Source organism: Phoca vitulina, unplaced genomic scaffold, assembly GCF_004348235.1.
Source record: "Phoca vitulina isolate PV1807 unplaced genomic scaffold, GSC_HSeal_1.0 scaffold19, whole genome shotgun sequence".
Lineage (NCBI taxonomy): Eukaryota > Metazoa > Chordata > Mammalia > Carnivora > Phocidae > Phoca > Phoca vitulina.
In genome coordinates this window covers 4,962,968-4,986,675 of record NW_022589722.1, presented here as the reverse complement: position 1 = coordinate 4,986,675, position 23,708 = coordinate 4,962,968, and the positions used below count along the sequence as shown (strand labels likewise).

The following is a 23,708-nucleotide window of genomic DNA, read 5'->3' as shown; positions in this document are numbered from 1 at the left end:
GTTTGGGGTTGCTACTACAGGTAACTGCTATCATCCACTGAATGTACTTTACATATTTAACTATTAGAGGGTAACTTTATTTCCAAGTACTTGGGTCTGAAAATCTCTGCCTTTTAATTGGAGAGCGTAATCCATTTATATTTATGTAACTCTTCCTATGATTAGGTTTAAGTGTCCCATCTTACTCTGTGTTTTCTATTTGTCCCATTTGTTTATTTCTTTTTTTTTCCTTTTTTTTAGATTTTTATTTATTTGAGACAGAGAGAGAGCACGAGCTGGGGGGGGGGGGAGAGGGAGAAGCAGACTCCCCGCTAAGCAGGGAGCCCAGTGGGGGACTCCATCCCAGGACCCCAGGATCATGACCTGATTGAAGGCAGACACTTAACCTACTGAGCCACCCAGGCGCCCCTGTTTATTTCTTTTTCCTCCTTTCAGATTGATTATTTCTTAGTATCCCATTTTATCTCCTGTTTGGGCTTTTTAGCTTTGCTCTTTGTCTTGGATTTTGTTTAGAAGCAACCTCTAGAGATTACAGTCTATATCCTTAATATAATCACTGTCTACTTTTGAATTAATTTGTGTCATTTTATATATATGGTGATAATGGTTACTATTAGGAAAATAACTTATAGAAAGTCTAGAAGTAGATGCATACATGTTTTATGATAGATGGTGTTTCCAATCAGTGGGGAAGTGGATGGACTGTTTAATATGTAGTTAATATAATTGGATTTCTGTGTGGGAGAATGTAAAGTGGGATCTTTATTGCATACCATACATTTACAAATTGGTAGATGAATTAAACAACTAAACATTAAAAATTGTCCAAATGATACTGCTCTTCCTCCTAATATATAGACAGTATATTTAAATGAATATAGAGGGTCAGCAGAGCAATTGTTTTTCCCTGTAGTATTTGAATTTTAAATGTATGGCATAGACTTAAGGAATTAAAATTCTGTGTCTGTCTGTGCTGGGTACTTACCATACATTTGTTCTTGGAGCCTAGACTTACTCTGTGTGGCATAGAGATGGTGCCTATTCATGTAAGCAGTGAAGAATAGCTAGCTATGTTCTTTGGAGTAACTGTTACTTATGATCATACATTTTAATTCACAGAAATATTTTTAAGATATGCTCTATATTGGGAAATATATTCATGCTTCTAAAATATAAATTAGTATAGTCTTTTGAGAAATCATTTGCAGAATATATCAGGTGTGTTTGTTGCAGTGACTTTGCAATTGGAAATATATTCTAAGTAAATACTCTTTTGTATGCAAAAGAAAAAGCTTTGTATTCAAAGGTACTGCTTTCAGTATAATTTATAATGGCGAGAAATTGGAAAGAACCAATTTTTCCAAATAAAGAAAGCTAGTTAAATAAATTTAGACTATTGTGTAGCCATTAAAAGGGGACTATATACAAGTAATGACATGAAAATGTTTATGTGAGGGAGGGAGAGCAAAATTCAGAACTCATTATAGTACAAAAGATAAAGTAGCTATCATACACACAATGTTAAGTGTGATTTTGAGAGATGGGACTATGGACTTTTTTTTACTTACTGTATTTCCCATTTTTTTAACATTCAATTTTTCTTTAATGAGTAATGAAGAAAACATTTATCATTTGAAACATATATAGTTGAGAAATATTTTCTCTTTCCAGTGGCAAAGAATTTTTCTTGTAGGTAAAATTATTGTAGCCCAGTATTCTTAAAAATAATGTGTACTTGGGGTGCCTGGGTGGCTCAGTCATTAAGCATCTGCCTTTGGCTCAGGTCATGATCCCGGGGTCCTGGGATCGAGTCCCACATCGGACTCCCTGCTCGGCGGGAAGCCTGCTTCTCCCTCTCCCACTCCCCCTGCTTGTGTTCCCTCTCTCACTGTGTCTCTGTCTGTCAAGTAAATAAATAAAATCTTAAAAAAAAATGTTTACTCTAGGATAATGTATGCTTTTTTTATGGTATCCTCTATCAAAAATAAGTACAGCCTATTGAGACAACTTTTCCAACATTATTGCTTTTCCAGCATTAATTTTTAGGGGGAAAACCCTACCTTTAATTTTCAGTTGTTGGTAGTGTTACAGGTGATCTTTGACCACTAATTGAAGAGATTTTTCTTTATAGTGCTAAGATATATATATTATAGAGCTTACCATTTTAAAGTACGCAGTTCAGCGTCATTAGATGTATTCATGCTGCGCAACAAATTGCAAAGATTTTAAACATAAGCTTTCATTGGCTATAATATTAAATTGGACCCAATTCTCTTAAACAATTCTCTTTTAAGTGCCTTAATATTTACTAAAGACCTACTCAGTGCCATATACTGTGTCTGGAAGTGCAACAGTGAATGAGACAGATGTCGTTTCTGTCTTCTTGGAGCTTACATTTGTTGGGGAAGCCGACAGAATGCTTGGTTACAAGTGTGACCTAAGTGTGACTATGAGCTACTCTAAGAACACATAGTGAGGAACTAACCTGGTGGGGGGGGGGTGTCTGGAAGACTTCCTGAGGAAGTGACTCTGAGCGAAGGCTTGCCGGAGGAGTAAAATCCTCTTAGGTATTTGAAACTACATAAAAGTAGGGGACAGCATTTGAGGCACAGGGAATAGCCCATGAGGAAACTTCCTGAGACAGGAGCAGGGACCTGAGGGGAGAGGCATGTGTGTCAGGAAGAGTAAGTAGGATGATGAAGAGACAGGAGGGCCGACTCTGGAGGACCTGGTAAGCAGTAGGAAGGATGCCAGGCTTTTCCCCAAGGGAAATGCAAAATCATCAAAGCATTTTAATCAGAGAAATTTGATTTAATGTTTAAAGATCACTTTTATTGCCTGTGGAGAATGGAAGACATTAGTTTCCTTTATGGTTTGAAGAGACAGGGCCTGATAATGGATTGGAGTGTGGGGGTATGGAGGAGAAAGAGGCTCAAAACATGACTCCCAGGTTTCTGGCCTGAGAAAGTATTTACTGAAAAAAGGAACACTGGAGAAGGAGCAGTTTGGGGAGGTGGATGATGAGTTCAGATTTGGACAAGTTCAGAGTTGGAAGTGCCTGCAGGATATCCAAGAGGAGACGCCTAGTAGGCAGTTGTATTTATGGGTGGAGATCCCAGGAGAGAAATCTGGGCGTATAAACAGTAAATGACCCAACAAATAATTAGCATGTTTTATGGCATAGTTAAATCTTTTTATATCTCTTTCATCTGCTTTTTGTCTCTCAGTAGCTGAATCCTGTTCCTGTCATTAACAGATGGGTTCTCTTCTGATGCTGACCAACACTTAGGAAAAAAAAAAAATGTTTTGCTTATTGCCTTGAACTTCACCTTTAATATGCAAACACAGAATCTCACCAAAGCAAACTCTGAGACTGCCAATATATTTTTTCAATGAGTCTATGAAAGTTTAGGTCTGAATGCAATCCAAACTCCCTCATTATACAAATAGAAAACTGTGGCCAGTGTGGTTTTGAATTTCACAAGGTTACATAGCTGGGCAGTTGCAGAATTGGCCCTAGAATTCAGGACCATGTACTGACTGGGCAGTCTTATTTCCACTACTTTTTACTGCTTCCCCCTCTTATTGAATAGCTGCTGTCTTCAGAGTACCAAATACTAATTATTTGTTTCTTAAGGACGTGGAACAGCGCCTACTCTGTTTGGTGTCAGAGCCCTGAGGGCTGGAATTGTCTTTTTAAAGAGTATTTATTCCAATGATAAGAAATTCCAAAGGAAAATTTTGATTTCTTATGAACACTTTGAAACTTCTCATGGTTCATGAACCCCTTTGGCTCTCTAATGAGTGGATAACCCTATGGCTGTGTATATAATAACACAATTTTACATACAGTTTCAGGAACTCCATAGATTCCAAGTTAAAGAACTCCTGTCATGTATTTGGGCTATTTTCAAGGACCTGTGAACCAGTTTTTCTAGAAAGAAGTTCAGTAATTTCCTGATTCTCCCAAATGAGTATCACTGTGTTTAAGAGATTGAATAGTAGTTCAGTTAATTTCCCAGATACCTTACAGACAGTTCATGTGTGCTAATCCATTAGTCACTATTGACTAATATAATGTCCATGTCAGTGACACACTCTCTAGAGGTTTTATTTTTTTAATTTTTAAATTTTTATTTAAAGATTTCATTTATTTGAGAGAGAGAGCGGGGGGAGGGGCAGAAGCAGAGGGAGAAGTAGACTCTCCGCTGAGCAGGCGCCCCTCTCTAGAGCTTTTAAAAGGTGGTTATTAAGTGGTGCTGAATTAGAGAGGTAGAAATCTGTTGATGTTTCAGTAGAAACTTTATATCCTCTTAACATTCTTAAAATTAATAACCCAGTTAGATGTTGTTTAAGCCCTGACAAAGGAAAGGACGATCCTTTGCCCCAAAGTCAGGGCAAAGAGAAGCCTGTTTTATTGGTGCTAACCTATTTTTGACGTATCTAATTTAAAATGAAAGGGGAGAAGAGAAGATACAAACCACCATCCTCACTTTTAACCCCTGCCAAGGCAAACAACAACAACAACAACATACAGAGAGAACATATGCAGGGATTATAATGTGGTGTTCAGAGGAGGCGGACAGCCTTAACCCTGAGTCCCCCTTTGGTCGTGTGGAGCTGGGGGTAGAACCCCCTCCCCCCTCCTCCTGCCCCACACCAGGTTCTTCCCAGCCACCTCTTTCACTCTCTGCTTATCTGACATTCTCGTCCCCTTCATTTCTTTAGCACCTGGAAATTCTCCCAGGCTCTAGCTCTTCCTGCTCAGGATGAATTTCTAGCCAGCCAAGATCCCTCCTTTTCCGTATTCACAAGTTTCTTTAAAATCTTGTTGCTCCAATGGAACTTCTCCTGACAAATTGGCACCTTTTTGTTACAAACTCTTTTCTTAGCACTATTTAAAATGATACTACTTGTGTGCCCTTCCTAGAATGAAAACCTCATGAGGGCTGGGATCTTACCAGTCACATTCACCACTTTATCCCCATTACCCAGGACAATGCCTGGGGCCTGGTTTTGGCAGGTGCACAGTAAATATTTGAATGAAGGAATGAATATCTTCCCCATAAAGTCCCCAAGGACACTGACAGTGTATGGCAGCAGAGACCGGTTTTTATTAAAGGATAGTCTGGCTGCTAGCCTGCCACTCAGAACCCAGTCACATAGCCTCCTCAGAGCACTGCCTCATGGTTTCCCTTCACTCTAGAACTTCATGTGGTTACCCAGAAGCCACACTGAGCTGAGCTCTGAATCATTTCGCCAGCTGAAGAAAGTTTCCTCTCTGTCAGAGACTTACGCAGAGTGGCTGAGAGGTTTGGCTGTGGAGCCAGACTGCTGGTCAGATCTTCCTGGCTGTGTGACTCTGGCAGTTTCCTGATCCTGTATGGGGCTGGGTATATTCACCTGTAAATTGAGGCTACCAGTAACACCTGTTTTGTAGGGTTATTTTGAGGATTAAATGAGTTGCTATAGGTAATGGGTTAGGAACCATTCTAAGACATATTTGCTCAATCAATGTAGGCAGGATAACGACGATAATGGAGGTGGTGGTGTTTGGCCATTAATGTCAAAGGGTGAGTATTTTTAGGCTTTGTTTTTAATCTGGTCATTCCATTTTATTAACCATTCTTACATCATTGCTTTCTGAAAATGTAAGAACCAAGTAATCTCTTAGAAATACTTTTTAAAATATTCACAGTAAGTGATTTTTAAAAGATAACTTATTGAGAAACATAATTTGATTCCTTATATTAGTTGCATTATTATGCAAAGTTTATTTCCATGAGGATACTGAGTAGGTGTTCCTTCCCCAGGATCTGTGTAAAATACATATCATCTATGTGAAGCATTTCTATAATACTGCCCTTCATATGTGAATCTTCCTCACGTATTTTCTGGAGGAAAAGATTAATAAAATATTATGTTATGATAAAATCAAGTGGTGCCTGGGTGGCTCAGTTGGTTAAGCATCTGCCTTTGGCTCAGGGTCCTGGGACTGAGCCTCACATCAGGCTCCCTGCTCAGTGGGGAGTGTGCTTCTCCTCCCTCTGTGCTCTCACTCTCTCTCTCTCTCTCAAGTAAATAATAAAATATTTAAAAAATAAAATAAAATTCTGGAAAATAACCTTGCAAGGAAATGCCTTCCATGCTGGGTAGTTCAGCTTTTATTTTATTTTAATTTTATTTTTTTAAGATTTTATTTATTTGTCAGAGAGAGAGAGCATGAGCAGAGGGAGAAGCAGGCTCCCCGCTGAGCAGGGAGCCCGATGCGGGGCTCGATCCCAGGACCCTGGGGTCATGACCTGAGCCGAAGGCAGACGCTTAACCGACTGAGCCGCCCAGGTGTCCCACTTTCCAGAATTTTAAAAGATTATTTCACGTAGAACTGATTTACCCTTCTACGTCCCTTTTCTTTATATGGTAAGTCCACAAATGACAGATTCAAAGTTTCTGTCAGGAAGAATTATTTTTAGGTCAGCCTTAAGAACAGAGAGGGAGAAGAGGAGTGAGTGAGAGAGAACAACAACAACAAAAAAACCCTTCAATTATAATCCACACCCTTAATTGATGACCTTTATAGTCATCTGGGCATAGAGGGAAAGTACAAAGAAAACTGAAACATAATCAGACTATGACCTAAGTCTGTCTTTTTGGTTTTTGTTATTGCTAAAGTAGTAATAATAAAAATACTATTCATAGTTTCCTAATAATCTAAATTTTTTGTTTTTTTTTCTTGGTCTTCTGTTCTTCTATCTGTTTTTCCCTTACCACTTAGGGGAAAAAGAATGAACCTCAGAAAGGTTCTTAAAGGAAGAGAGTGTATAAAAGCAGTAGATGAGATGTCTGAGAATTGTCTCATTTGTTTTTTAATGGGTCATGTGGATGATAGGTGTGTCCATGAATCAGGACCTTCAGTTCTGTATAAATGAGCTATCCGCTGGAGATTTCCAGCCTCTGGAAGTCCAGGAAGTTACAGGCTTAGGGAGTTGATTCTTTTGTTGGTGGTATCATTTAATTTAAATTCTCACACCAATCCATTTCTTCCAGAAAGCTTCAGTACAGGGTTAGTGGGATGAATAGTAAAGGCTCTCATAGGTCATAGGGATAATACCAGAAAATGACAAAAATAGAAGAAAGAGATAAAGAATACTTAAAAAAAAAAAAAAAAGCCAAGGTACTTGGCTTGGGGGAGTGCAGAGTTGAATCGAAGACCTAGAACAAGTGCCATAAAACTAAATCATTTAAATCAAGTAATAAAAGGAAAAAAGAAAATTGGTTGGTCTATATAGTATATTTTGATATGGTCTGTCATTGTCATTTGTCATGCTTATTTTTAGTTAGAAAGATGGTTGTAGAATATGACTTTGCTGCCTGGTGTGGTAACTATGGTCTCTGGTATTTAATATGTACAGCTTGACGCATGCGCTGTGAGTGTGTGTGTGTGTGTGTGTGTGTGTGTGTGTGTGTAGGGGGTGTGGGTGATTGTCAGGAGGCTTTCACAGAGACAGTTTTCTTTCTTGTGCTTTCTAGATTTTCACCTGATGGAAGGCTAATTGTGTCATGTAGTGAAGATAAAACTATTAAAATTTGGGATACCACCAATAAGCAGTGTGTTAATAACTTCTCAGATTCTGTAGGGTAAGTCCGTTCTCTTCGTGCATTTATATGGGTTAGTTTGCTAAGGAGACATTTCGTTATTAAAATTCAAATAAAGAGGGGCACCTGGGTTGCTCAGTCGTTAAGCGTCTGCCTTGGGCTCAGGTCATGATCCCAGGGTCCTGGGATCGAGCCCCGCATCGGGCTCCCTGCTCGGCGGGAGGCCTGCTTCTCCCTCTCCCACTCCCCCTGCTTGTGTTCCCTCTCTCGCTGTGTCTCTCTCTGTCAAATAAAAAAAAAAAAAAATCTTAAAAAAAAAAATTCAAATAAATAAATGAAGGGAAAGAAACCAGAATATTAGGCTATCTTATTCTTTCCTCCTAGGTTTGCAAATTTTGTGGATTTTAACCCTAATGGTACATGCATAGCATCGGCAGGTTCTGATCACACCGTGAAAATCTGGGATGTAAGAGTAAACAAGTTGCTTCAGCATTATCAAGGTAACAATTTCCATGACAACAAAATCCAGCTGATGCCAGGCCTCTTCCAGGAAACTCTTCAGCTGGCAGCCCATGCTTCTCAGTGTGGTTTGGCCCTCTTAAAGAGTCAGGGGGCTGCCTTTGAACTGACTGGAGGACAGTTAGTTCCATCAACAGCATGGTCTGAGCAGTGTCAGCGTGCAGAGGGAGGTGGGGGGACCTTAAAAATGATGCAGGGCTGTGAAAAAATAACTTGCTGTGAGCTGTTCACAGGTTGGCTCTCTGAATATTGTGAGAGGTCTGGGATAGAAATGGACCCTGAATTTGAAATCAGAAGGAGTTCTGTGAGCACAAGTAGGTGTTACAACTGGTGGAAAACAACATCCGACTGGGCCTGTGTATTGAAACTAGAAATGAATTGATTTCTTGGTTTGTACTGGATTTATATTAAATTCACATTTCCCTTTTAAAGTAAGTATAAAACTTACCATGGAGCAGACACTGTGCTAAATCCTTACAACAACCCTGGGAAGTATTATTATTATTATTGCTCTCATTTTAAAGATAAGGAAATTGAGGCATAAGGAGAGTAAGTAACTTGCTAAAATAATTGATAGAACTAGCTTAGGGTTTTCTGTTGACAAAGTACATGGAAGAACAGCCATCTGATGGCTGTGTCGTGCTGCCTCCTGTTGGAAAGATGGTGTCCAGGAATACATTCTTGGGCAAGCTAGCAAGGCTATGCACTTCTGCAGATAGACCTCCACACTCTTCACCCCCGAGCCTCAAACCACTAATGGGTTATGAAATTTCGTTTAAGGCTAGGTTGTATGTGAGGCGGTGGCGATCCACTATTGGTTATATTATATTGGTAAGGTACCTGGAGAGTTCACAGTTAGGTGGTGAGCGAGCTCATCTTTCCATGACACACTTCCACTTTTAAAGCTATGCTGTCTCATTAGCTGGAAGTTGAAGCTGAATGATGGCAAGCTGCTTACTTGTTTTAGTGAACTATATGGAATTTTGGTGTTGTGGAGACATTGTCTTTAACTGATTGTTGTTTCCAACCTAATATTGCTAATAGGGGCAAAGAGACATCTTTAGAATTAAAATTTGTTCTCTGAACTTTTTGCTTTTATTTTCTATGAATCAGTTCACAGTGGTGGAGTTAATTGTGTATCCTTCCATCCTTCGGGCAACTACCTCATCACTGCTTCTTCAGATGGCACACTTAAGATTCTGGATCTCTTAGAAGGAAGGCTCATATATACACTTCAAGGACATACGGTATTAACACTAAGATTTGTGCTTTTTAAATAATATATATTTTAAAGTGTTGATCCATTTTATTATATATCTTTATTATCTTTCCAGGTGTAACACACATTACCGCTATCGCACACACAAAATATGTTTGCTTTCAGGGCTTTGTTTTTATCTTCTGGAAGCAACTCTTAGAAATATTACTTATTGTAATTCTTATCAAAATCACTGTGCATCTTTCAATGGCCATTAAATTAATCCTCCACTGCTGTCTTCTTCAGTATGTAGTGTAGGTTTGACTGGTCAGATGGCGATGGGTAAGCGTTTTCCTTCCTTCTGATCTTTCCCCTCCTGTGGAGGCTGTGTCCCATAGCTCTGACACTGCGCCTCTCACCGTCTCATGCACTGCTTTTCATTAATCTGATTGGTGAGTTTAGAAGGAGAAAGTCAACAAGGAGAGCCCAGTGCCTTCTGTTAGGAGCCTGTCCTCAGTGTTTTTCTCTGATATTTCTTGTGGACATGCCTGCCCTTGTCCGGTCTTGCCTGTGACAGGGTACTCAAATGTGGCTCATTCTGGGATTCAGTTCTTCAGCCCATTTGCGCACAGATAAAGCCACATTTTCTCTTTACAAGCCTTTATCAGTAAGAAAGATGACATTCCTATGCGTTAATTTTTAATTGATTTAGAACCCAATGAGGAAGAGGCTTGCTATTTATTGAGCCTGTTCAATCACACACACACACACACACACACACACCAGCATATAATGCACTAAATAAAAACTGTTTTTAAGTGTATAAACTATTCCTCCTTTCTGGGTAAATATTCAAACTTCTCTAAATTTTTTAGAATGCATCCTGCATCCTCTTTTTTTTTTTTTTTAAAGATGTACTAGGTACTTCCTTTTAACCAAGTGTGAGCTGTTTATCTCCAGAAATAGAATAGGCTTTGAGAAGGGGTTCTGTCTGCCTTCATATATCCTGCCTGGCTTCCTGCTTTGCTTTATCATTTGTTCTGCAGCTGTGTTAGAGCAAAGCAGAAATAGACACTAACCAGCTCAGATATATGTGTATCCACGGATTTAGGCTGAATAAACAACCAATAAAAGTGGTCAAGGATTAAAAAATCCATGGAATAATATAGAATAATAATAATAATAATACAGAATAATAGAAAAAATATAATATTTTAGGAGAAAAACAGTGTACACAAAGATGGAATTTTTCATGGTCTAGAGTAAAGATGTTTAAGGAGCTATAATAACCTAAGTCTGTGTGATGATCTACTTGAAAAATACAAAATGGTTTCCCCCCCAAAGTTTTCTTATACTGATCAAGGACATTAAGAACAAACAATATACTAATATTTTTGAGATGAGAAAGAATTATTCTTATCTTGACTGAAAAATTGACCTAGTGGCTATGCATCTGTGATTTGTCCAACTCCACAGTCATTGCTTAATTTCAGGTTCTCACTACCTCTCACCTCGATAATTGCAGTAATTTCTTAACTGGCTCCAACCATTAATTCTTGCTCCCATTCATCATTCTTACAATCGTGATCCCAGTGTTCCACAATCCCAACTCTCCACCTATCTGTGTCCTGCTGGCAAAACTCTCAGTGACTCACTATTGCCCACATGAAGGGAGAGCTCGGTAAAGCCCGTTGTGGTCAGGAAATGGCCTTTGTTCATATCACCTTACAGACTTGTCATTCAGTTTCTGCTAGTGATTTGTTGAATAAAGAGTCCAAAACCAGAAAATCTTAATAGACATTCTTATTCACTTGCACATGTACAAGCTTTTCTTTAAATGGGAAGAAAGTGTTATTTTCATATTTTTATTAGTATTGCTTTTTTTATCTAGTATCATTTATATGTGTTTTAATATCATGGGTTGGTTCCTTAATTATCTTTACTCTGCTTACATTAGTTGGCAGCGACTGGGTACGTTCCATCAGACTTATTGCATAAATTGTCTATGTAGATTAGGATGAAAAATTCATACAGTCTTTCTGGCCATGAGGAAACAATACGAAGTGCTTTTTTTTTTTTTTTTAATCTCTGTTTATTTCTTAGGGACCTGTCTTTACCGTTTCATTTTCAAAAGGTGGAGAGCTGTTTAGCTCAGGAGGTGCAGACGCGCAGGTTTGTAAATCTTTCAGCTCCTTTGATTTGGTGAGGGTAAAGGCTAAGATTCTTACAACCAGCTCGTTTGTAGATGTTAAGATGATTATCAGTGATTTTATATTTTGCTTTCATGCCAGGAAGTCTGCTGTCTCATAGCTGAAATAGTGCCAGTTCTGACACTTTCTGGAACTCAAACTCCAGTTATTTCTTGTGCTCATCTCGACACTTAATTATACTTGGAATTTACTGACTTCCTAGTGCTGGTGTGGCGCTTCCACCTGAACTCTTGCCTCACCTTTTATCTCTAGGTCTTGTTTTTCAAATGTTAAGCTCCTTGAGGATGGTAAATATAAATTGTTCATTTAGCAAATCTGCATTTTTGGGGAAATGACTGAAAGTCATTCATAGGCAAATGTATTGAATGAGGTGGACCATCAAGCCAAGAACATGCTTTTGAACTTTGAAAACATCAGAGAGGATTTTAAAGTAATAAGTTATTTTCTTAGTATGAATTTTAAATTGGACATGAAGGCCATTCAAAGTGCTATATCTCTCCCTCCCACCCTTAAAAAAGTAGTATTGGGAATTAGTAGCACTGTTGAAGTATACATCTAGCCTTCCTGACTATTTTGAGGCACAATTATGTAAACTGTTTTTTTTTTTTTAAATCAGTTCTGTTGCTTTTACGTGCAAGTCAGTTTTAAGTGCCAATATATTAATTTTTTATAGGTCTTATTATGGAGGACTAATTTTGATGACTTGAATTGTAAAGACATGATTAAAAGAAATCTCAAAAGGTTACATTTTGATGCATCACCACATCTTGTCGATATATACCCGAGGACACCACATCCCCATGAAGGGAAAATTGAGACTGTTGAAGTGAGTACTTTGCGCCTAGTCATCCCCCTGTTTGCAAGTGTACGTTTCGGGGCGATTGGTCAACTAGATGCTTGAAATCATACTTTATTATATAAAACCTAGTTATGTCTTAAAACCGCAGTACTTTGAATTATTTTCACTAATACAATAACACTATAAATAATGATAGTGTATGATTCTGTTGAAGCTTCTCAGATTCGCTGCTTGAAGGCCTGGAAATAAAGCTTAAAAATTGTGTCAATGATAATAGGAAATGAGAAATCAAACCTAAGGCCTCCGGGTGACCGTGAAGCCTGAATTACTTCATATTCTTGATGTGTTTGGGGAGCATCTGTGATGGCTATCACGAGAACAGGGCTGAAAGGCAAGAGTGTTTATAACAGTTCCTGGAATAGGTATCTTAAAGCCTTTTTATGACAAAAAAAAAAAATCTGTGGACAGTACAAAGAAGAGATTTAGGCATTAAACCTAATCATTGAGACCATTTTACTATTTGCCTACTTTGCCTACATATATTTTCAAATATATAATTATCTGTTTAGCTGTAGGTTTTTGTTGACAGATTCCCCTAGGTCCTATAGATTTAAATGTTCTACTCTTTGCAAAGGCAAAATTCATCTTTGTTGGATACTTGGCTGGTATTTGTTTCTTTCCATTTTGCGTGATTCTTCTTAAGCCCCTTTCTCTTCCAAGAGCTGATATCGGAAATCACTATTACCTATTTATCTGAATTGTTTTTTCGTCATCAACAGAGCCTTGCTTTGCCTTTAGAGTAGCTATTTTGAGTCCTTAACACTCCTGAGTGGCAGCTCAGTCACCCCACGCACTGTTTATGTGGTGGATCCACATTCCCTTCCACGGTCCCTGTGTCTCCACCGCAATCTGTTCTTTGATTTTGGTTTCTGTTAGTCACAGTGTGTGTGTGTGTGTGTGTACACATTTAAGGTTTTAAAACTTTTTTAAGTTTTTTGGATTATTTTCTAGATTTTGTTTAGCCTCGTTTGGGGATTTCTGTCCTAGTTTTTTCTTGGTGGTGTTTATTTTCAGTTCTTTGTTATAATTTTTATCCTGCCCATCTTCTAACCATCTTTCTAGTTCTTCTAAACAAAGTATTTACCATGTGCTTTACTACTTCTTTGTGCTGTTATTGTATCATCATGATTATTGTATCTTTTTTTTTATTTCTTTGAAAGAAATAATGTAACGTAGTTTGTGGTTCATCACATTTTTGTTTCAGTTTCTACAATGATAGATGCATTTGTGGATTCCCTGTGATCACATGTGTTCACATAATGTATATGTGAAATATATTTTAATTTAAGTTCCGTTTTCTTGTTTTACCCCAGCTGGTTTTATTGACTCGTGGTGTTTTTTATTCTAGCATTTCTGGGGCTTGGGTGGGCTTGACCCTCAGTGTTGCTGCTGCCCTGTCACCCACTCAGCCACTTTCCAGGGTGGTGGGGGGTAGACTGCAGGCTGAGCCCAGGTCTCCTGGCTCCTAATTCAGTGATATTTCCATGACACCACACTACGCCCGCATTAGACTCCCAAGCCATTTTCTCTGTTATTTGCTGTCAGCCCCAGCCCACTTAAGAGTGCTGGACTTTCTTGAAAATGTCAACAAGTTGTCTGAGAAGCTCGGCTCTGACAGAACAGCCAGAAAGCAATAAAAGCAGCTGGGTTGCTTTGTTTGGCTGGGTCGAGATGACCTAGGCCATCCAAAGTCACTCTCAACCATAATTTTCACATGTACACTTGAAAAATCTATTAAAAACCAACCTTTCATCCTGGAATTAGAGTTCTGTTATCCTATACAGAATGTTGAGCATTGTGACTGAATTATGTTTGTGGCCTTAAGAATGGCAGCCTCTGTGTGCCCAGTTTAAATTATCTGTAAAGCACTCACGGTTGCTTCAATTAAGTACGCAGTATAACGTATATTTGTAAAACATCTTCAGATCATGTGATATAAAATGCCAGAGAAGTGACAGGATGCTGCATATGAACAATCAACTGTTTGTTTGTTTGTTTTTTCTAGAAAACTCTTATACTAAAACAAGGGTGTTAAGTTTTCTGGACAGAGGACAGCTTTAATATTACAAATAAATGTTAAGTATCAAATTTTTTTAAAGGCTTCAAGTTAATGTCCAAGGACCCCTCGTAGAACCAAAAGACTATTAGTTTGAAAATATCAACTAGAATGGAAGAGGATGAATCACTACTATGTCCGTTTATGATCAGTACATTTTACTTTGAACTACTAAATTTGGTGGGTTCATTTTTTTTTTTCAAAGGTTTAGGCAAGGTCAGTTTATACATACTTGGGAAATATTTGAAAATTAGAAAAAAACTTGGGCGCCTGGGTGGCTCAGTTGGTTAAGCGACTGCCTTCGGCTCAGGTCATGATCCTGGAGTCCCTGGATCGAGTCCCGCATCGGGCTCCCTGCTCGGCAGGGAGCCTGCTTCTCCCTCTGACCCTCCCCTCTCTCATGTGCTCTCTCTCTCTCATTCTCTCTGTCTCAAATAAATAAATAAAATCTTTAAAAAAAAAAAAATTAGAAAAAAACTTTTTTTTTTGAGATCAGAATTCATGATTAACAGTATAAAAAGTATTATTAAAAGATGTAGAAAAAGGGGCGCCTGGGTGGCTCAGTCGTTAAGCGTCTGCCTTCGGCTCAGGTCATGATCCCAGGGTCCTGGGATCGAGCCCCGCATCGGGCTCCCTGCTCTGCGGGAAGCCTGCTTCTCCCTCTCCCACTCTCCCTGCTTGTGTTCCCTCTCTCGCTGTGTCTCTCTGTCAAATAAATAAATAAATCTTTAAAAAAAAAAAAGAAAAAAAGATGTAGAAAAAAATGGCTCCCAAATGATCTAGTTAATTTCCCTCAGTTGCTCTTTTTGTAGTAACCATGAGTATTCCATTTCTGAGTTTGAAGCAACCTAGTATTCCTTTGGTTTATATTTTTGTGTATTTTCTGTGAGGCTCATTTGAGTGGCATAATCTCAGTCTTCTGGGTGAAATCGTTTGGCCTTTTGTGAAAGCCACCTATTTGCCAGCTTAGGTGCTTTGCTTGTTTGAAGGTGGAGTCTTAGACCTTGGGTTCCAACTGAGGAAATAAGTAAATTACTAATTCTTACATGGATAGAGAGGGCGATAGCAGCTTGCTTTTAGAATAAATGAAAGAAGGCCACATGAAAGAAGGCACGCAACATACAGTCCCAGCACCAGCGGCGTGAGCTGTGTCCTTTCCGCTGATCAAACTGCAGGATCCTTTGTTGTAGCACTTCTGGTCTGCGCACGCCATCTTTTTTTTTTTTTAAATATGTATTTTTAAATTTTAAGTAATCTCTACATCCAACGTGGGGCTCGAACCTACAACCCCGAGATCAAGAGTTGCACGCTCTACTGACTAAGCCAGCCAGGTGCCCCCGAGGCACTCCATCTTAATTAAAAACAGAGAACAGCTTCTTTCTTTTTTTAGTGGGAAAGAAGCTCAATTTTAAAACAAGGTATCTTTTTTTTTTTTTTTTAAGATTTTATTTATTTATTTGAAAGAGAGAGAGAGAGCACAAGCAGGGGGAGTGGCAGAGGGAGAAGCCGACTCCCCACTGAGCTGGAAGCCTGACACGGGGCTCAATTCTAGGACCCTGGGATCATGACCTGAGCTGAAGGCAGACACTTAACCATCTGAGCCACCCAGGCACCCCTAAAACAAGGTATCTTAGACCACATTTTGCTATGGGACATCGTTAATTCATGCTGTCTTTATCTTCTTCAGACTGACATGAGCTGAACTGCACAGTTCTGCCTCCAGTTCTTGAAGGGGAACTTAATGTGTGTGCAGTACCTTCCTCTTTTGCATATTTTAATGGGAAGACAATAAAGCCATCCTAAGGGTGACAAGCACCAAAACAGTTATTCTAGGAGAATTGCAGAATAGTGTAGGAAGGGATTATGGTTAGTTAAAAAGAATTTATTAAATAATTGTTCTGGTGGCTTTTAATCTTATAATAGCCATTTGAGATGAACTTAATCTATAAGTTCTTAATATTGCACAGGAAATTCTGTGTGATACTTAACAGGAAGGAAAAATCCCTTTAACTTAACCAAATATCTATATAATAATAATTTGTGACAGTCTGGCCATGATTCATTGTTGAAAAATGATCAATTTAAGTCTTCAGGTCTGAGATTGGGTTTTTATCTCAATCTTTTCTTAAGGTTGGAAACATAATTTTGGATAAAAAATGACCGCTTCTCTACAAATCTTGTATTTTATTTCTAGCCATGGCATATGTTTATATTATTTGGGCCTCAATAAATGTTCTCCAGAGATTACATAATAATAATATTAGTAATAATAACAGTATTAAATACATATAAAGTTATTCTAATTGGCTTACATAATTTGTCATTAAATCTTCCTTTAAAGCTCTGTGAAGTACTATTTTTATTCCTTGAGAAATTGAGGCACATGTAAGTTAAAACTTAAAGTTAGTAAGTGGCGGTGCTAGAATTTCAACCCAGGCTCTCTGGTTCCATTTTGTGCTTTTAACCATTTTGATGTAATGCTTCAAAATAATCAAAATTAAATGGTACTCTGATAACAGATAGTAAGTCTCTACGTGTTGGGCATTGTACTAGCTTTAGAGTATGCAACAAAGAACAAGATAGGCAGATTCCTTGCCCTTCCGAGTTTGTTAGTAGCAGTCCTTGTGCTCATGGACTCCTCAGTGTGGTGGGTACACAGGGCCTCAGAGTGGGGTGGTGCACATGAGGTTTCTCTCCTGCACAAACCCCTCAATGATATGTCCTGGTTCATTGATAGAGAGAACTCAGCCCCTCAAAAGACAGCCCACTCCATTTCCAGGTGAGTGTAGTTATGACACGGTTCTTCCCTTTAATAAGGACAGAGAGCTAGGAGGGACTGTTAATATTCCTGGAGGTTAGCTAGCAAAGAGCCTCACTGGAAGCATCACCCTCTCCACATATTTTCTTTTGGAGAAGACTGTAAGGTTTTCCTTAGTAAGAATGCCCTGCTCCATTTAATATATGTGGCAGCAACTTGTTAGTTACATCAAGAGTTTTCCAACTTTGAGAAGTTTACGGATTTCTCTGTGAGAGATGCTGTTTGCATGGGATTTAGATTTTTGAGCAGTTCAAATTTCAGATGGTAAAACCAGATTCTATTTTTCATAGGTAAATGATTTCATATCTACACTAGGTGGCAGTAGATAAAAGAGAATAAAATGTCTGCAAGCAATCTCTTTGGCTGGCTAGGCTAAGATGGAAGGAAAGTGATTCATGCTCAGTTTTCTTATCTTGGCCTCCCATGCGGACTCAGAGCTGATAAGAGGAGGCTGTGTTTTCTGCTGTCTGGAGCCAGAAAGAAACAGAGGTGCTGACAGGCTGCGCGGATAGGCCCTCATCCTCATCCTGTACCGCGCTAACCCCTTTTCTGGGGCGTGGGCATCCCGGGGCACACACCTCTAATACAAGTGGCTGGATAATTATAAAAGCCTCTTAACGTTTCCAGAACTCTAGCTATACCTATCAAACATGATAAGTGTTTTTAAAATCATTCTGCTCCTCTTCCCACGGGCTCAGCCCTTATCAGCACGGTCCTGGACTGTTGCAGTGTTCTCACTGTTACCCGCCGTTTTTCTGGGTACTCTGCAGGCCTCTGTCAGATTCACCTTGCTAAAGCACATTGCAGGCTCCAACTTTTTTGTGCCTTCCCAAATTCCTTCACCCTTCCCAGTTTGCCCCTTGCCAACCTGTCTTATTACTACCCTGTGCAAAAGTATCATGTCAGCATTCTGCCTCTATGCTCAGGAATGCTCTTTACTTCATCTCTGTCTGGTTTTGTTTTCTAAACCTTTTTTTCAAGGATCCATCTTAAGCCCTTCCTGTGTTTCCTCCGTGGAAAAGTTTTTCTAAGTGCCCAGTCAACAGTTTCTTTTTTGAGATTCTTGTATACTCTTTGCTGGTACCATTCATTTGATACAAAGTTCTCCTATCTTTGTTGCCCTTTGTTAACTAATTTGTATTCACAATCTTCAGTAAGTATTTGATGATGATGTGGATTTTTAAAAAATTTTTTTTCTTTGGTCTCCTTGAATTCTGAAGTAACCTCCTTCAGAAGTAATCACCAATCTAGTTAATTATTCCCTTGCTTTCCTTTTTTCATTTACTGTAATATATTTTAATCTATAATTAGATGTTATTTAGTTTTAGGTGGTTTTAAGCTTTATACAAATGAAATCATACTGTGTGTATTTCTTTATAAACTGCTTTTTCACTTAAAATTAAAATCCTGTGGGGCGCCTGGGTGGCTTAGTCGGTTAAGCGTCTGCCTTTTGCTCAGGTCATGATCTCAGGGTCCTGGGAGTGAGCCCCACATCAGGCTCTGCACTAAGCAGGGAGTCCACTTGAGATTCTCTCTCTCCTTCTGCCCCTCCCCCTGCTCATGTGTGCTTTCTCTCTCTCTCAAATAAATAAAATCCTTAAAAAAAATTTAAAATCCTGAGAGTCATACATTTAGATTCTAAATTTGTACAATCATATCTTGTACATAGTTGTATTTCATATATTTTCACTGCTGTATAGGATTCCAGTGAATGTACCACAGTGGTAATTACCACGACTTATGTGTCTTATGTGTCTTTTTTACTGTTGATATACATTAGGGGATTTTGGGTTGTGGCTTTTTTTCCCCACCATTATAAACAGTACCGCTATAAACAAGGCTGGCAACATTGAGTTTTTTCATTTTCAGAATCTAATAGGTGTCAAGTGACATTTTGCTTTAATCTGCTCTAATTACTAATGTTTCTGTAAATCTCTCCACATGCTGATCAACTGTTAGGTTTTCTCTTCCATAATTTTTTTTCTTGGGATCACTGTCTTTCACATTGATTTGTAGATATGTAAGAAAAACCTACTTTTCCAGTTTTAGACATAATCTATCTCCTTTTCCATGATCTGATTGTTAACTTTGTGGTGTCCATTGTTAAACAGGGATTCTTAATTTTGATGTCATCAGATGCATCAGGTTTTTAAAAATTCGGTGGTGTTGTTATTTTTTGCCTTAGGGTTTGCTTTTGTGGCTCTTGTTAAGACGTCCTTTTTGACCCCATGTGACAAAGATATTCTTTACATTTACCTTATAGTTTATAACTTCCTAGTTTTTTTTTTTAAGATTTTATTTTTTTATTTGAGAGAGAGAGAAGGAGAGACAGTGAGAGAGTACAAGCAGGGAGGAGAGGGAGAAGCGGGCTCCCCACAGAGCAAGGAGCCCAATGTAGGCATCGATCCCAGGATCCTGGGATCATGACCTCCAGTGAAGGCAGATGCTTAATTGACTGAGCCACCCAGGCGCCCCTGTAACTTCCTAGTTTTAACGTAACATTTAGGTTTTACAGCCTATCTACTGTCCACTTTTGTATGTCATATAGTGAGCCAATTTTCTCAACTATAATCATCCTTCCTCTATTGATTTGTGGTGCTATTTTTCTTTTGTATTTATTTTCCATGTATGTAGGGCGCTGTTTCTGAGCTCTTTATGGTATAGCTTTCTATTTAGTTAAATCTTTTTAAATATCTTTTACATTAGTTTTATTATTTTTCCCATGAGATCTTATACATCTTTGTATTTTTATTGTGATGTATTTAAATTTTTTTATGGTATTGTAAATGATGTCTTTTTATTCTTTTTAAAAAATTTTTTATTATTGTTTTCAATGTAAGCTCTACGCCCAACATGGGGCTTGAACTCACCACCCCGAGATCAAGAGTCGCATACTCTACTGACTGAGCCAGCAAGGCGCCCTATAAATGATGTCTTTTTAAAATTTACATTTTCTGTGTGTTGAAGTACAGACATGCATTTGATTTCGTGTATGGATTTTGGATCTCATGAATCCTCTTATTAGTTCTAATGATTTAGCAATAGATTCTCTTGGAATTTCTCCATAGATAATTACATATGAATGACAGTTTTATTTCTTCTGTTCCAATTCTTACATCTTACACCTTTTATTTCCTTTTCTTGTTTTAATGAACTGGCTAGGACTTTTTTCTGCATCTTTTGAGGTGGGTCATTTTATTTTATTTTATTTTATTTTAAAAATCCCTTTATAAAGGTGAATTATATTGATTTTCTAATGTAAAGTCAACTTTTTATTCCTGGGATAAATTCAGCTTGGTCATAATGATCTTTTCTTATACATTGATAGATTTGATAGGCTAATATTATGTTTAAAATTTTTGCATCCATGTTTATAAATATAGCAATATATTTTAATTTTAGAATGTATTAGGAAATACCCTCTAGGTTGTTACAAATAGCATCCAGTTTCTTATGGTAGAAAAAAACTAATGTTCACTTTTCTTATGTATATACACAGATTAATCCAAAGCTTGAGGTAATTGATTTGCAGACTTCATCTCCCCCTGTTGTGGACGTCCTTTCTTTTGATTCTACCACAGTAAGTTTTCTTTGACATTTAAGTGGCATTTAATTATTTGGCAAAATCCATTTTCCTTAAAAAATGTGTGGGAGAGGAGATAAAAAGTGGGCTAAATAGCCTAACATTTTAGCATTAAGAAAACTTGTATAAAAAGTCATATTTACAATGTGTCTAAATAGCCACAAGGGGGAGCAGCACCAATTTTCAGAAAAGCTTTTACTTTGATGACCTTAAAGTCAGTCTAACCCGTCCTCACTGTCTCATTCCCTATTAAGGTGCCATCCAAGTGACATTTCACTTTGTTGTCACAGAACAGATTTTCTTCTCTGTTAATTACCTTTCAGAGATGCTAAACTCACTTCTAGTTTTCTCCTGAGAAGCTGTAAAAAAAGCAGTCATTTCTCTTCGTTCATCCCTCTTGATGGATTATCCAGAGATTAAGTATTTCTAGTATTTGCAATTTTGTTTATAAAAACTATATACATATAATTTATTTACTCAGTGTAAAGTCAGAGATTGAGAGTTTCAGCCTTTCAATCTGAGTCTGTTAGCCTTTGCAAGGCAGCTCATCGCTGTCATCAATTCCTGCTAGTCAGGGCAAAACTAGTCATAAGAATGAGTAGGAAGAACGGCATGCATGGTCTTTGGTCACACTACTGTGATGGTGTCAGTGTAGTTAAATATTTTGGAGAAATTATTAATGTGTGGCCAAGAAAGAAAACAAATAAAAACACTTGACATTATGACATTACACCCTTTCCAGCAGATCTCAAGAATGGTATTTTTGGTAGAGGAATTCTGTAGAGGGACTAGTCCATGTTGAATCTATCCTGTACCAGAAAGAACTGTACTCATTAAGGGTTCTTTCACTGTTAATCCCAGGCAGAGAAGACTCATAGATCACTCATGAGAAGTTCCAGCGACAAGAAATCACCCTGGGTTGGGGGGGGGGGGGCGGTAACCAACAGGCTGATTGTCATGCAGAATTGTCACAGAACCTCAAGCAGGTCTGTGGTCCTGTCTCTTATAGTATTCATGTTTATAAAATATCCCTCTTAGCACTTCTGCATTAATAGCTTACTTATGACATTAAAAATTAACTGGACATCTAATTCTTGCCACATTGATTGGTGGCTTATAATAGGTACTTAATACATTTATGTTCAATGACTTACTCAACAAGCATAAATTCCGATAGGATGGGTTATTGCCCCTGTAGTAAGAGGAGCAAAAGAGGGGTGGTTTTTGAGATGTGATGCCTTCTTATGAGGCTGTTAGTCTACGGAATTTGGGTATTCCTGGCTTAGAAGTTATCACAGATCATCAAAAGTCTTTGGTCTACATTTTGAGACTCACTCTCCCTGCTGGTACCTTTGCAGTTTTGCAAAGCCTCATGACCTGAAGAACCCAGATGTTTTTTTTTTACAGTATGCTATGCAAGTGGCATAATTACCACCATCAAGTGCTAGCAGGGTATCTATCCCTGGATGGTGATCCAAAGGTGCCCAAGTCAGCTAGTCCATGTTATAGGACCCTGACTCAGGGACTACAATGTATGTGGGACTTTAAGAGGACAATTCTGTATGATAAACACATGACAAGTTTGCAGCTATGCCCGTAAAACCTTTAATAAGACTGAAGAGTACAGATATTGTCCACATAAGGATAATACTGGGTTGGATTATATGAAATTGCTATTTTATAGGCAAAAATGGTCTAATGTCAGTGATTTCCCATGGTTCAACCCAGTATAGAAGTATTACAAAGAAGACTCTACTGTTACTTAGAGTTGTGTGCTTGATGCTTCATAAAAATAAAACAGAGAAGAAAACACAGGAAAACAAAAACCTACTTGCTATAAATCAGTTTAGGATTAGGCTAATGAAGTCCTGTCCAGGTAGATTTTTTTTTTTTTTAAGATTTTATTTATTTATTTGAGAGAGAGAATGAGAGAGAGAGAGAGAGAGAGAGCACAAGAGGGGCGAGGGTCAGAGGGAGAAGCAGACTCCCTGCTGAGCAGGGAGCCCGATGTGGGACTCGATCCCGGGACTCCAGGATCATGACTTGAGCCGAAGGCAGTAGTTTAACCAACTGAGCCACTCAGGAGCCCCAGGTAGATTTTTTTATAATCTGGAAGATAGCTGGTTGCCTCCAGGCAAGGTATAAAGACTCCTGATTTTATTTATTTTACTAGGACATTCTCTGAAGACATAAATATATGCTCATAAGGCATCTTTTTTATAAATAATATCTCTAAAACTTTTCCCTTTAAATTTTCAATATATATATCTATATCTATATCTTCCTTTTAGCTCACTGATAGATAATTGGGTAGAAAACTAAAGTGAAATCACTTTAAATGTCCATCTTCTCATTAATCTACTGGTAAGTAATTCTTAATCTGTAGTCCCTGCACACTGGCTGCTTTTCTCTTGCTTCTGCACATCAGATCAGGCATAATTGTAAAGGAGATTCATTTCTGCTCTGGCATGAAGCACAACTGCATTAAGTATTTGTGATGTGAACTTTGCATGTGATTATAATTCTAAAACCCAGAGAAATACTAGAAGCCAAAAAACAGTATTTAAGGGTGGATTTGGTTTTTGTTGTGGTGGTTACTCCTTATCTGGGGGATTTATTTGGTTTTCATAGAAGACTGGAAGAAATTTTCCTTAGAATTCATTCTATCAAGAATGGGACATAGGGGCGCCTGGGTGGCTCAGTCGTTAAGCGTCTGCCTTCCGCTCAGGTCATGGTCCCAGGGTCCTGGGATCAAGCCCCGTGTCAGGCTCCCTGCTCGGTGGGAAGCCTGTTTCTCCCTCTCCCACTCCCCCTGCTTGTGTTCCCTCTCTCGCTGTGTCTCTCTGTCAAATAAATAAATAAAATCTTT

At 38.4% G+C, this 23,708-nt stretch overlaps 1 protein-coding gene across 10 annotated transcripts in view; it reads left to right on the top strand.

The window, feature by feature from the left end:
• Positions 1 to 23,708, top strand: part of POC1B (POC1 centriolar protein B) — a 92,164-nt gene that overhangs the window by 34,853 nt on the left and 33,603 nt on the right. For 4 of the 10 annotated variants that reach the window (XM_032416861.1, XM_032416865.1, XM_032416866.1 and 1 more), the window contains 7 exons: positions 7,531 to 7,638; positions 7,981 to 8,096; positions 8,349 to 8,429; positions 9,229 to 9,362; positions 11,417 to 11,485; positions 12,197 to 12,349; positions 20,756 to 20,836. In XM_032416861.1, coding sequence (XP_032272752.1) covers positions 7,531 to 7,638; positions 7,981 to 8,096; positions 8,349 to 8,429; positions 9,229 to 9,362; positions 11,417 to 11,485; positions 12,197 to 12,349; positions 20,756 to 20,836 — 742 coding nt within the window. Of the gene's footprint in view, positions 1 to 7,530; positions 7,639 to 7,980; positions 8,097 to 8,348; positions 8,430 to 9,228; positions 9,363 to 11,416; positions 11,486 to 12,196; positions 12,350 to 20,418; positions 20,442 to 20,755; positions 20,837 to 23,130; positions 23,204 to 23,708 lie in introns of those variants that run through there. The other 6 variants (XR_004300957.1, XR_004300959.1, XR_004300958.1 and 3 more) reach the window with 5 other exon arrangements.